This window comes from Enhydra lutris, unplaced genomic scaffold (genome assembly GCF_002288905.1).
Source record: "Enhydra lutris kenyoni isolate GAN:26980312 unplaced genomic scaffold, ASM228890v2 scaffoldscaffold1, whole genome shotgun sequence".
Lineage (NCBI taxonomy): Eukaryota > Metazoa > Chordata > Mammalia > Carnivora > Mustelidae > Enhydra > Enhydra lutris.
The window spans coordinates 8,214,683-8,229,552 of NW_019154085.1; the positions used below are offsets into that span (position 1 = coordinate 8,214,683).

At 38.4% G+C, this 14,870-nt stretch overlaps 1 protein-coding gene across 1 annotated transcript in view; it reads right to left on the bottom strand.

Annotated features, from left to right (window-relative positions):
- The window catches only part of LOC111156405 (dynein axonemal heavy chain 7), a 263,890-nt gene that overhangs the window by 88,402 nt on the left and 160,618 nt on the right, over positions 1–14,870 (bottom strand). Inside the window, exons 43-46 of the mRNA XM_022517313.1 lie at positions 11,201–11,531; positions 8,905–9,251; positions 6,512–6,692; positions 4,092–4,277 (exon numbers count right to left, since the gene is read on the bottom strand). Coding sequence (XP_022373021.1) covers positions 4,092–4,277; positions 6,512–6,692; positions 8,905–9,251; positions 11,201–11,531 — 1,045 coding nt within the window. The remainder of the gene's footprint in view (positions 1–4,091; positions 4,278–6,511; positions 6,693–8,904; positions 9,252–11,200; positions 11,532–14,870) is intronic.

The window sequence follows — 14,870 nt, forward strand, 5'->3', positions numbered from 1 at the left end:
GGAGATACTTGTAACTGTAAGGATCTAGCTTTGTCAGGCACTCATTTTTAAAATGTATTAATTTATGTCATTATAGACTTATCTTTTTCTATTTTCTAGTCTCTTAAAAATATAATGGTCATATAACATGAGAGCAGTCACAACATCATGATCCACTCTTTGTGTATATTGTGAACCCATCATAGTAAGTCTAGTCAACATCCATCACCAAAGTTACAAAAACTTGTTTGTTATGTTAACCTTTTAAGATCTCAGTAAGATCTTTTAAGATCTCAAAGGTACAATATAATATTATTATTGTTGTTTTTTAAAATATTTTATTTATTTATTTGACAGAGAGAAAGATCACAAGTAGGCAGAGAGGCAGGCAGAGAAAGGGGGAAGCAGGCTCCCTGCTGAGCAGAGAGCCCGACACGAGGCTCGATCCCAGGACCCTGAGATCATGACCTGAGCCAAAGGCAGCGGCTTAACCCACTGAGCCACCCAGGGACCCCACAATACAATATTATTAACTACAGTCACCGTGCTGTACATTACATCCCAGGACTGACTTTATACCTAGAAATCTGTACCTTTTGAACCCCTTCATGCATTTTGCTCACATTTTTTATTCAATGAGTTGTAATATGTTGCTATCATTATTTATTGCTGATTTGGCCAGTAGAAGTAGCTTCAAGCTCAATTTTATGTCCTTTTAATATGTCCCTATCATTTTGGGGCCACTTCCTTACTCTTGCTTTAAAAAATAATTATTCTCTAATCAAGTCCTGGCTAACTGAAGGATAATCTTCCTGTTTTAAATTCAGCTGATAAACAATCTTAATAACAGAGACCCTTTGCCACGTAATGCAATATATTTGCTGGTGTAACACTCTAGGGCCAACAGGGGCAAAATCTCACCTTTTGTGACTACTTAAAAACTATCATCTGGCTTTCTGTTCGGTTTGGTTGTTGATGCCAGGAACAAGGGTTGTGGCTGTGTAGGGAGGGTATAAAGCATTTCTGGTTTGAACTCTGCTTTCTAATTCACAGTTCCTACTGGCATGTTTTGATCTCTTTGTTGTCAGGCTATAGGGCCGTCTGCAGACTTTTGGGAAAAATCTGAATGTTTGGCAAATATAGCTTGATGCTGTATTGGCACGATAGACAATGATATGTGGAAGAAGTAAAGAAAGCAAAAGCAGCAGTGACTGTGGAATGTTGTTTATAGTTGACAGTGTATGTTATCGTATCTGTGGATTAGAAATTTAAGTGGCCCAATTACATGCCTAAAACGGTACAGCAGTGGACAGTAACTATCCATGACCACCAACACGGTTCTGACCTTGACTGCTGGCAGGGAAAATGAGAAAGTTCCAATTAATTCAACTCCAGGGCTTATGTGTCCTTACAGCACTGTACAATTGTGTTTCAGAGATTGGTGTCAGCACGGCAGTTGAAGTACCCTGGGCCCAGTTATCCTAGAAGAACTGGAGTTTTCCATGTTTTATTTATGCAGAATGCCAGAAGTTCTACAGAGGGGCTGATGAATAATTCACAGCTATTCAGATTCAAGCTTGGAGGGAGGGGGTCCAGCTATCTATTGAAGGCTCTTGGTATCCAGAGACTTTGATGCTAGAAAAGAACCAAGATTGTTGGAAAGCTATTTTGTCTTGGTTGGGTTTCCCAGAAGCACACTCTGAGATGGAGATTTATTAAGGAAGGGTTACTGCGGGGAGCAGTGCAAGGACTGGGAAGAAGCCAATGAAAGGTGAGGATCTGCCAAAGTTTGCGGCAGGTGGCTTTGGTTTGATCCCACCCGGAGGGTAAGTTAGTCCTTAGAGCTGTTCTAGCCAGAGGGAAGGGAGGCCAATTCTCATGCTCCCACCTCCTTCAGTCATTGATCCAGGAACGCCTTAGAGGGAGAATAAGTCCCCAGGCAATTCCAGCTCCAATCACTGGGCAAAGGGCATTCTAAGACCCCACGAGAAGTCTGCCTACGAAGAGCTCCCAGGGCTGGTTGTTGGACACGAAAGTGCGGGAAGCCAGGAGGCCATCTGGGCAGACACAGAAGTTGCGGCTATAACCTTCTGCTTACAAACAAATGGGAAACTTTTGATGGGGTGTAACTTGACCCCTGCCCTGACCCGAAGGGGGCGGTGAGAGGACACAGAGAACAAATTCATAGGAAGGAATTTTGGAACATTGAAAAGAAATAAAATAAAATAAAATGGAAAAAAAATTCACAGGAAGAAACAGAGTAACATTAGAGACTCAAGAAAAGTAAAAGCCTCGGTTGCTGTAGCAAAGCATGGAAGGGGTAAAATTGCCTTCAAGCCTTGACAGAGATGAACTGGGAAGGGATGATGTGGCTGTTCCAGTCAGGGGCGAGGACAGAGGATCTGAGGTCACAGGAGCTCGGAGTTTGGGCTGTGTCTGTGTCTAGCTTAAGTGTCATGGTGCTTCTGTCAGTAAACTCCAAGGTCTCAGTTCTGGACCTCAGTGCTCTCCTGAAGGATTTGTGTGGTGGGCTGACCGGCAGCCTTCACTCTGGTGGAAGCGGGTGTCTGTGGAGTCGGCAAGATCCAGAGCCTCGGAACATGTCTGTCAGAGAGGACAGGGTGGGGAGGTATGGGACTTTCCGTCTGGCCCTGGAATGCTGAACAGGAGCTAGTGCAGGTGCCCAAGAGTGTGTTGAGAACCAGCAGGGAAGGGTAAGTGTGGCTGCCACTACCCCTTCCATTGTTCCAGGCTGATGTAGGGGAGGAGAAAAGGTGCTAATTAGGATTCAAGGGACTTCAAGTCTCATTCCTGCTGTGTCATTAACGAGCTATGTGGCTTTAAGCAACAACCTTCATCTTTCTAAGCCTCAGTCTCTGAAACGGTAGAGCAAACAAAGCTACTACCAGATAGTTTCATGCTAAACAGTAACTATTTGAGCTACAAGATGTTAATGCCATAGTAGCAAACAGTTATTCAAAGATACAAGTGAACGAAGTGAGGAAGAATGTGAAGGTCATGCACCAGGACCAGGATGACCCGATCTCAAAGAGATAGAAACACCATGTATGCGAAGATTTTAAATCAGTTTGGTTAAAAATAAACAAGCAAACTAAAATTGTGGACTCCCAGAATCAACCCTACTTAAGAGAAAGTTCCCAAATTAAGTAAGGCTCGATGGAGACCAGGTCCAAGCAAATGCTATGGGGAAGAAAGAAAGAAAGACAGAAAGATTGAGTGAGGGAGGGAAGGGGAAAGGAAGGAAGGAAGGAAGGAGAAAAAAATGAAAGAAGACAAAAACATGAGTTACCATTTATTCTTTCTCTACTTGCTCGACACTAGAAGCTATTACCAAATGCTTTAAGATTTCTCTCTTCTCCTTATTCTCATTACCCTCTTTTTCTTTGAGTACTTTCAATTTTTCTAAGTCTCTCTTCCTGCTCTGACAGGGCCATGTTCTGGGTTGGATTCCAGTTCAATTTTTCAAAAGAGAGCTCAACAACGTGCTGGGTCTCATTCAGAAATGGACTGAAAGGGGGAAGGAAAAAGCAGGAAGAAGAAATCGAAATGGGAACTGGGTCACAAAGAATGAGGCAGAATCCATCAAAAGGGCGCTAATTTGAAGCAGGACACTTGGCATTTGTTTTCAAAGGAAAGAAGCCACTTACGGATTCAGTTCTAGGCCAGCTTGCCTTTTCCTCCTCTGAAGTTTTCTGTCTGAAGTAATTTTTTGAAATGATTTATTATTGAGACTCATAGAGAGTAGCTGATCACACTCATAAACACACACATCAAAGATGTAATAAAAATCCTGATATCTTTGAAATTCTGTCATTAAAAGGTAAGATGAAATGGTAGACCCTAGAGTCAGTGTTTTTGTTTCTAGAACAATTTGATTTTAGAAAAATATTTGATATAACATCTTATGGCTATCAAGGCAATTTACAGAATAACTAAGATACGCAACTAGATAGAAATCCCTTGGAAACATTTGCTCTTCGTACTCATCAAAAAACCAAAACTTAAGCCAACAAAACCCTCTAAGATTAGTTAGTACTGGCTACAATGGGAGGGTCAGGAAGAGACCTCAGAAATCGACTAGTATTCTTTACCTGTCGATAGTTCGACGTAAAGGCACCGAGGTAAGCGACGACTCCCGAAGAAACGAGGATGTCACCTGTCAGGTTGACGTACACCTGCCCCAGGTCCAGAGCTGTGAGGCTCCAGCGTGTTTTCTCACCCCCAAGGCCTCCAATCAGCTGCTCGGCTCGTTCGAGCTTTTTGCTGCACAAGTTAACCTTGAAAATAAAAGTCAGGCTTTATCACCATCCACAGGTAGAAAATAAGTGAAAATTTCTGCACAATTTTGCCCTCTGAGATAAATCCTTCTTTTTGTAATTACAAACTTTCACTCGGAATTTTTTTTTAACTCTCTAAAAAAATGTGAGTTATCTCACTATGAATACTGGCAAGTCCATGACATTTGGGAAGTGTGTTTCATAATAAAGTTCATACAGTAAGTAAGTATAACAAAGTATACACAATTTATAAAATTTTTAGTGGCTATTCATCACATAACACAAGAATAGCTCTATTTAAGGAAATGATCTATAGTGGGAGACACTGAAATTTGCTTAAGTAATAAAGGACATTCTCTTGCAAATATAAATATTTTCCCTCAAATTTAAATACTCTAAATGCATTTTATTTAAAATGTTCTAGTAAAATCTTCCCCTCATTTAACTTATGGTTGACTTGATGATAATTTTAAAGGTTAAATGTTTAAAAGTTGTAATAATTTATGCTTACTTGCAAAGCACAATTTTCAAGTTGTTAAATTGTGTCAACCTACTCACACATTTGCAATTAACCTTCAATTAGGACATCAATCAATAGTTGAGAGCCTACTTTGTGCAGAAGACTGTCAACCAATTTGATTATGCGCAATTAGGCAATGTAATTAAAAAAAGAAAAAGGATAATTATGAAGGTGGAAAACTTGGGGAAAAGCCATTTCAACCCATGCAATGGCAATATTCCCCCGAGTTATATTAGTTTGATTTTAAATGACTTGGCCTCATTATTCTTGGATAAAGACAAGAATAAGCAAGGGTTAGCTTAAGGCTCAAAATGAAATGACTGACATGAAAAGAGGAAGTAAACAATTGATAAAAGCAGAGGCATTTAGATTACAGTGGAATAAGAATTTGGCCTATACTTTTTCCTAATGCTATGAATATTTATATTAAATAAATGCCATTAGACCAAAAGAGAGAAAATACTAAACTGGTTTATTGAAAGATAGGCTTGAAAAAGCAACAGTACGTAATTGGGGATATTTTTGATACTTCTAAACTTAAATCTTTTGTCTTTTAATATCTTCTGTCTTCCTGGCTTCTTTCTTCATTCTTTATCATAATGTTTATAATAAATTGCATCATGTATTTGACTGCAATAAACTTGCCATCAGAAATTACTAAGTAAAAGTATTTTAACTAGAATTTTGCCTCCAAAAGCAGATTTTTAGTGCACATGTAAGCATATATTCATTTTACATGATCATAATTTCCAATATTTTATCACAAAACATAAAAATGTCAATCATACAACAGAGTTGACAAAGGTTTACAATAAACCACACACCCACCTATTATATTATTTAAACTAAAACTGAATACTTGGACATCATGCCTTAAAGTAAGTAATATTTCTAAAGATGAGCTCAACATCACATATTTGTATAAATACAGAATATATGGTCATATCCTCTGGGAAGAAAACTCTAGGAAACAGCACAGCTACTGAAGTCGGATTTTAACCTTCTAACTTAGAACCTGGGTTGACTACAGGCAAGTTACCTGACCTTTAGTTTCTACAAAAATCATACAAAAAGATGACCTCCCTCAGAAGGCTGTTTTGAGAATAAATGAGATAATACATATTGTTCCCAGGGTAACAGTGACTCGAAGAGTAAGTACTCAATAAATATTTTGACTTTTTCCCCCCTGGAACTAATAATTAGACTTGAGCAGCTGCTTATTATAAAAAATATCACCTTTTTAGTCGTAGAATAATTTTCAGGGGTCACACAGTAGGGTTTTGGGTATTGAGTTCATATCTCAGCTCCGCCATTAACTCTTACACAGCCTAAGTCACTTAATATTTTGGTTCTTACCTATATAATGAAGAATTACTTAAATAATCTACCTCAATATTCTGGTAATCTGAGGCAAAGATGATTGACTTTTGGTGGGGGGAAGGACCCAAAAGGTAAAAATTGGGGGTTTTATGGATGAAGAGACAAAAATGATGATATTAGGCAGGTATTTATACAACCATTTACCATATAATCGTTAAAAAGTGTCAAAACTGTCTTTAGCTTGTGGGCCACACAGAAATAGGCCTGTGGGCCATCGTTTGCCAATCCCCAGCCAGGAAGAAAACAGGAGACTGAGGCTGTTACTTGCTGGCACAAACATCATTCCTACCAAAGTGATTAGGATTTGCCCATATTTGTCCATAGTATCACACACCTGGTTTTCCAAATCAGCCTTCTTCTGTTTGTTTAGTTCTAGGGTATCCTGAAGCTTGGCCAGCTTGGCCTGGACTTCTCGCAGGGTGGCCTGTTTCTTTCGAAGACCATCCATAGCAATTTTAAGCTCCCCTTCAGCAGCAGCCAGTTTTATCTTTTTAGGAGCTACTATTTTTGCCACTCTGCAAAAAGTAAAATCAGAAAATTCGATATACATTTTATACTGTAGTGCACTTACTACCACTGAATTTGCTTTTCTATCCTTACTGTAACTCACAACACATTTTTATGCAAAACCTATGCTGGTTTCCATATTCTATATTTCATCAAACTATCACACCTGGCCCCAGCACATAAAAAGAAATGATGATTAAAATGGGTATCAAGGGGTGCCTGGGTGGCTCAGTTGGTTAAGCGGCTGCCTTCGGCTCAGGTCATGATCCCAGCGTCCTGGGATCGAGTCCCACATTGGGATCCTTGCTCGGCAGGGAGCCTGCTTCTCCCTCCGCCTCTGCCTGCCATTCTGTCTGCCTGTGCTTGCTCGTGCGCGCTCTCTCTCTCTCTCTCTCTGACAAATAAATAAATTTAAAAAAAATTAAAAAAAATAAAATGGGTATCAAATATGGATAACTTTTCAAATGAGTAATTTTTTTTACCCAATATAAAGTATTAGATTATTGACAGTATGAATATTGTGGTTTTGCAGAAGGAAAATAGCCTATTCATGTAAAATATTGCAGTGTTTATGAAATCTAGTCTATTTCATTAAAGCTTAATTCTTAGGAGGTGAGGTGTTTTATCTATGTCATTTGCTTTTTAAAATTTTTCAGAATATATCTTTAACTAAAACCAGCCATCTTATAAATATGTATGTCAATAACAGAAGGGATTATATAAGAAAAAGAACGGATATAAATTATCTTCTATCTGGAAAATGGGATCAGTGATGTTAGTTTTCTAAACAAATGGTAAATGTTAAAATTTATCTTCAATACATTATGGTCCAAAACATATACAGGTTATAACATATGTACAATGATTCAAACTATGTATGAGTTTGAAAGATATCCTGTAATAGTTGTTTTTTGAAGATAACCAGTAATTTTTGCTGTTTTGTACATAATATAAGTGGTTCTCATACAATCACCAGAGAAGACTCCTTATCTTACAAAGAATATGTATTACACTAGTGGTTTTCAAAATGGGGCCGAAGACATACTTCATCCCCTTCGGGGAGTCCATGACATCCTCTCTTGTCCAACCACACATCTGCGTGAGGCTGTATTTTCATCATAAATTTCAATAGAAAAAACATATTGCAACAGATTGAAGATGCAGATTTGAGTGTCCAACTGTCTTCCACTGGCCACATATTAAAGAGATTTGCAAAAATATAAAACACTGGGCACCTAGGTGGCTCAGTGGGTTAAAGCCTCTGCCTTCAGCTCAGGTCATGATCTCAGGGTCCTGGGATCAAGCCCCGCATCGGGCGCTTTGCTCAGCAGGGAGCCTGCCTCCCCCACTCTCTCTGCCTGCCTTTCTGCCTACTTGTGATTTCTGTCTATCAAATAAATAAATAAAATTTAAAAAATATATATAAAACACCACTACTCTTCTAATTTTTTATGAAAAATGTGAATTTAAAAAATAAGTTATTTATGTAACATGTAATGTCTTTATGAACTAATATTTTTAAAAATTTCTCTATTTCAACTTCTAATATGGTAGATAAACAAGTTTTTCAAGGGATGCCTGGGTGGTTCAGTCAGTTAAGCGTCTGCCTTCAGTTCACGTCATGATCCCTGGGTCCTGGGATCAAATCCCAGACTAGCCTCCTTGCTCTGCCTGTCGCTCTCCCTGCTTGTGTTCTTTCTTTCTCTCTGACAAAGAAATAAAGTCTTTAATTAAAAAAAAAAAAAAAAAAGTTTTTCATGTCTTCAAGATTTTTAAGAGTATAAAGGGTTTCTGAGTCCAAAAATGTTTTTTTTTGTTTTTTTTTTTAAAGATTTTATGTATTTATTTGACAAATAGAGATCACAAGCAGGCAGAGAAGCAGGCAGAGAGAGAGAGAGGAGGAAGCGGGCTCCCTGCTGAGCAGAGAGCCCGATGCGGGGCTCAATCCCAGGACACTGAGATCATGACCTGAGCCGAAGGCAACGGCTTAATCCACTGAGCCACCCAGGCACCCCAGTCCAAAAATGTTTAAGCAACACTATTATACTATATAACTGGTATGGTCTTGCCTCCAGTAAATATGTACACACACAGCAATACTAGACAGGATTTCCCAAGGAGCCTCTCACCTGTATAACTTTTCAGTTTTATAGTGTCTAAATGACCAGACAGGAAAATAAAACACAGGGTTGTGTCATTGTTGCTGTTGTTAGTACTTACTTATCATATGAATCCATTGCTATGACCCATTTGCATAGACCTTCAGCTGCTGTGGAAGCATTTCTAATCTTCTCTGGAACAAAATCTGGATTTGGAATATAATTTTTTCTTATGATATTCATGTAAGCTGCAGGAATGTTGTCCTTGTCATATTCATGAAGTGACTGCAGAAATCGGATGTCACCAAGAAGTCTCTTAGCGGGACCCCAGAAATCCTCTATTTTTTTTCCTGAACCTGTTGGGTCAGGGATTTTGTCAGCTTTGATGCCTTTCAAGATGCATATAGCTTCCATAACAAGCTTGACACCAGCAGGAGGACTCTTCATGGATTTTACCACTGTAATGTCCTTGAAATAACAACATGCTAATTATTAAAAAAGAATTGTTCATGTATTATTTGTAATTGGCTCTTATTTTCACACTAAACCATAAGATAGAAACTGTTCATTGGGTAGATGGTAACAGTGATAGAATTCTGTCAAAAAAGAAATGAGAAGTTTGTCCCGAAAGAAAAGTTAGAAACAAAAAAGAATAATGGAAATATACCCTAATGTGAGATTACTTATGACACAAAGTCTACTCCAAAAATACATAAGAGAGATTTGGCTGTTGCAAAGTAAGAGTGTTGTAGTTTCTTAAAAATTGTGAAAGTAATAGATACAAATATTAGAAAAATACAGAAAAATTATACATACCAAAACCTCCTATAATCCCATATCTAGTTAACTGTTGCAAATATTTTTTATTTATATTTCTTCTATATGTTTTTCTATGTATATACGCTATTAGCTAGTGAATATGCTACATTTTGACCAACAGAATTATCATACATGCTATTTTAAAACTTTTCATATTTCAATAGTAATATATAGTGAATATCCTTACATGCTATGAAACACATCATTTTAATGGCAACATGACCTTCTCATGTATAGACATGAACCATAATTCTCATTCTCATACCCTAATGTTTTTCTTTTTTTTTTTTTTTTTTACTATTACAATTGCCATGTTGAGTTAAGAACTTTGTATCTTTTATTTTTAAAGCTTTTGACACATAATCACAAACCACTCTCCAGAAAGTATCTAAGGTTTCCTGTTTTACTACATATACCCTCAGCAACAGGGCTAGGGATTCTGATAAGTCAAAGAAATCTTTTATTAATCTGTTTTTTCAAAATACAAGTGAGGTAGGATACATTTTCATATGTTTAATGACTATTCATATTTCCTCTTTTGTGAATTATTTCTTCATATCATTTACCATCTTATCTTACATCTATTTTTTTCTTATTGATTTGTAAGAGCTTTTTACATAGAGGTATATTAATCTTTTGTTTGCCATCTAGTTCAAACATTTTCCCCCAGTGTTTCTATACTTCTGTCTGTGATGTTTATATCAAACAAAATGTGTTGGTTTTCAGGTACTAAAATTTCTAACTGAAAAAAAAAAACCCAATTATTAGTTATGAAAAACCAGAAGAGAATCCAGAGCATATGTATTACAATTTTGCTTAGTTTTTTTTTTCTGATCTCTCACATCTAGGAAATCCAAGGTCCTGATTCACTCCCAAGATATAAACAGGACCTGCATTTCCTACTATTTTATAATAGTAAAATTATTTATGTTTAAATTTTAATCACTCTGAAACCTATATTGCAGTAAGTATGAAGAAAGGACCTAACAGTCTCTCCTCACCCAAAGTTTAGCATGATTCTCAACACTATTTTAAAAAATTAACCTTTATCTTTCTTAATTGAAGTATTCCCCTCTCATGTCTAAATTTTTAATATCACATTTCATCCAATCTAACACATGTTATTAAAAAGTACAACATTGTAGGTCGTATTAGTATCACAAAAATTAAAAAAGAACCCAAACAGTAACAAACATGAACACAATATGTTATCACATCTACTGTAAGGTGTATGTCAATTTTACAAAATTGTCTAAATATGAAAAAGGTGAACCTTAGAAATAAGATACACATTTAGGTCTTATGTCTCTGTCTGCCACTGTACTGCAAAGTCCTTGCACAAATTTCTTGAAATAACAGAGGTTTTAGGGTAAGTTCTAAAATTTGGCAGCTTTCTCCTTTCCCAAAATTCTTAGTCATGCACATGCATTTCTGTTTCAGGTCAATTAGGTAACTCTTTTGCCAATTTGAAAATAATTTCAATTGCATTAACTGTGGAGACTATTTGGAGAGACAGACTTGATGGTAGCCCACGATGGTGAGCACCTCCTTGAGCTACGATGCTCTGTGTCCTAGCAAGTGTGCGGCTGTGCTCTCACCTGTGCAGTGAGAGTGTCCAGGGCAGACAGTGCTGACTCTAAGATGGGCAAGGCCTCCGCCAGGTCTGCGTCACATTCGTCTTTGATGGCTTTGGCGGCCATAGCTTGTTCGTTTGCTATCGTTTCATCAGCTTTCACTACTTTTTCAGTTTTGGCGACTTCTACAGACTCCCTCTCAATGATTGCCATCATTTCATCCACTTCTTTGCTAGCAACTTTTAATTGAGGATGTAGTGCCTCCAACTCAGTTTGCATTGTGGCTACTTGAGATGCAGCAGAATCCAGTTTGTCCAAACCCACCTCATACCTCTTTTTCATTTTCATGACTTCGCTGGAAGCAAACAGATAAAACAAAGTTAGTCATCAAGTTGTCTACCCTTCAAGGAAAAAATTGAAATATTCATGAGGTTTCTCAGGCTTTTTCCAGGGATAACTAAAGGAGTGGTATGAAAGATTTTCACATAATAATTTGTCAAAAGTTACTAACTTTAGAACATTGGGTTGCACACAACTAAGAGCAAAAGTACTCCTTGTTCATTTTTTATTTCCAGTGCCTAGCACAATATCCATGCATATAGCAAAATTGCAGAAATTTTTAAAAATTTATTATATACTAGGTATAGGCAAGGAGGGCTCTTTATCAAAATGAATAGTGTACTCCTAAAGTTAGTCACCTTGGGAACTTTATTCCTACAACACTATGGTTCCTTAAAACTTTTCTATAATTACATCTTCTAAATAGACTTCAGTGCCCAAAATATATTGTTTTTAATGTTGCCAAAGGTGGCAAATGATTTTTAAGAAGTATTCGATATCTTCAAATAACTTTTTCTTTAAGACAAAAATGGGGTGGAGGGGGAGGGGCATGATGGCAGAGAAGTAGGAGACCCTGTTGCAACTGGTCCCCTAAAGTGAACTAATTTTCTACCAGAACACCCTGAACACCCATGAAATCAGCCTGAGATATTAGATTATACACTTCTGGATCTCTCTGGGGGCAGAAGACATCAGTGGAGAGGGAAAGCACAGGGGGAACAATTGGGCTGATATTGGAGGATAAACAGAAGGGGGAGGGAGCCACCAGAAGTGACCCACTAGAAAGTGATATCCCAATATGAACGTGCCCTGTGACTGGGGACCAGCATTAACTTGGAGTCTGGTTAAAAGCCCTCAAAAAGAGCAAAAGATCTTAAGGGGCAACTGGTGGAATCGGGGGGTCAGGGGCACGGGCCTAAGCCCATGGTCCCAGGACAGTCACCACCGGCAACCACTTGTGCCAGAGAGAGTCTGGCTGAGCCTCCGGTCCACGGTCACTGAGCTCGAGGCTTTCCGCTGCTTGTAGCACCGCTAGCTGGCACACTCCCACCCATGCGTGAGGGAGCCCAGCATGAACACTGGCTGGGATCCCTCGGCCCACAGCCTCCTGTGACATGTGCTGCCCCAGGGTCTGACTGCACCCGGCGCAGGCGTGGACCCCAGACAACAGTCCTGGCAAAGGCAGCCACCAGAAACAGGGCTCCCTGGACCAATATTGCTCATGGTTTTAGTGGCACAGGGGTGCAGGGAAAAGCAGGGGCCTCGGGTGACCACTGGGATGGTGGCTGGGGGTGGGCACCACCTGTGGGAGGTGGTGGAGTTCAGCGGAGTTTGCAGAGGGGGAGTCTGTGTGTTCCGGACCATCCAGAGGGGATCAGTCTAAGGCTTCTCTCTGAGGTGGAGCTCTGGCAGACAAATTCTTTGCTCTGACCCTCTGAAAAGCTGTAGAAAGCCACCGAAGAACAAAAACCTCTAGAGAACAAAAGCCTGAAAAACTGGTTTCCACAGAGCCCAACCTCTTGACAGGGGGCAGAGTGACTCAACCCAAGCAAGATTGACTGGAAAACAATGTGGTGGCCCCTCCCCCAGAAGACAAGCCAAAAGAACAAGAGGACAACCACCACAGGGTCCCTATAAAACTGTAAAACCCCAACATCAGGGGAAAACAATATATTAAGCTCCTGGTATTGCCCTAAAACCTGTATATTTCATAGATACAACTTTTCTTTCTTTCTTTTTCTTTTCTTTCTTTCTTTCTTTTTTTTTTTTTTTTTTGGTTAATTTGTTCTCGTGATTCTTGTTTTTTTAATTTTTTAAACCTACTTACCATTACCACTAGAGGCTTAATACAAATATTTCATAATAACTTTTTAACTTGAATTTTTTTCATGCATATACCTGTGTTTCTTTTTCTTTTTTTTAATATACATATAGATATAAGCTTCAAGGTAATCCTTTTTCCCTATTTAATACTATCCCTATATATAAACCAGTTTTAATTTCCTTGTATCTCTGGAAAGTTGAATCCTTTAACAAAATAACAAGATACACCCAGGAAGAACCAAAATAACCTGCCTCACCCACACTGAGGATTTATAACCACCTTCCACTAACTCTTCTGTTAGTGTTTATGTGTATTTCTTTTTGTTCTGGTACTATAGAAATCTTAGTCTTGGGGCTCCTTTTGGCTGGGCTCTTCCTATTTTTCTTCTCATTTACTTTTGTTGCTCTTTTTGTTTGCTTGTTTTTGTTTATGTACCTTATAAATCTTACTTTTGGGGCTCATTTTGGCTGGGTTTTCTCTTTTCTTTTCTCTTTCTTTTTTTCCTTTTTTTTTTTTTTTTCTTTCTGGTGGTGACTTCTGATTTCTCTGAAACTTTCCAGGGTTCACCTTGTCTGGATCACAGTTGATATATTCAACCACCTCTCACCAAAATGACCAGGAGGAGGAATGACCCTGAGGCATTCTCAGCTCTGGCGTAACTGGATGCCATAAGACAACCCTGGTTCCTTTGTGGACCCTCCCATCTGAGGTTTTGCATGCTTAAGGATCCCAAACGACTTAAGAATTTAAAAAAAAAAAAAAAAGGACTGTCATTCATACAATTCACACCTAAAGTCTGAATTTTATCTGTTTTGAAAATGAACTTCTCTCGCTACACAGAAGTAACAATATGGTAGTCAGTTTTGTATTTAGAAATGTATTGGTAGCAGGGATGTTTTCATAATTTTCAGAGATTATGCATTCAGAGGAAACATTCAGAGACCATGCCCTCTGCCACAGAACTATTAGATATGGACATAAACAGTATGTCAGAAAGGGAATTCAGGGTAACAATCATCCATGCAATGACTAGGCTGGAGAACACCATTAGTGACAACATAGAATCTCTAAGGGCTGAATTGAGAGCCAATCTGGCAGAAGTTAAAAATGTTTATCAATGAGATACAATCTAATCTAAATACTCTAAGAGCTAGGGTAACTGAGGCAGAGGATAGAATTAGTGATCTAGAAGACAAACTGATAGAAAAGAAGGATCAGGAGGAGGCCTGGAACAAATAGCTTAGAAGCCATGAAAACAGAATTAGGGAAATAAAAGAGGCCATGAAACATTCCAACATCAGAATTATTGGGATCCCTGAGGGGGTAGAGAGAGAGAGACTAGAAGATATAGTTGAATAAATTCTGGATGAAAATTTCCCCAGTCTGAGGAATGGAACAAGTGTTTGTGTCCTAAAGGCAGAAAGGATACCCACCCCCTCCAAGATAAAAAAAAGTCTAGAAAGACATCCAGACACTTAATTATGAAATTCACAAATTGTAATTTCAGACAGGAGGTCTTAAGGGCAGCTA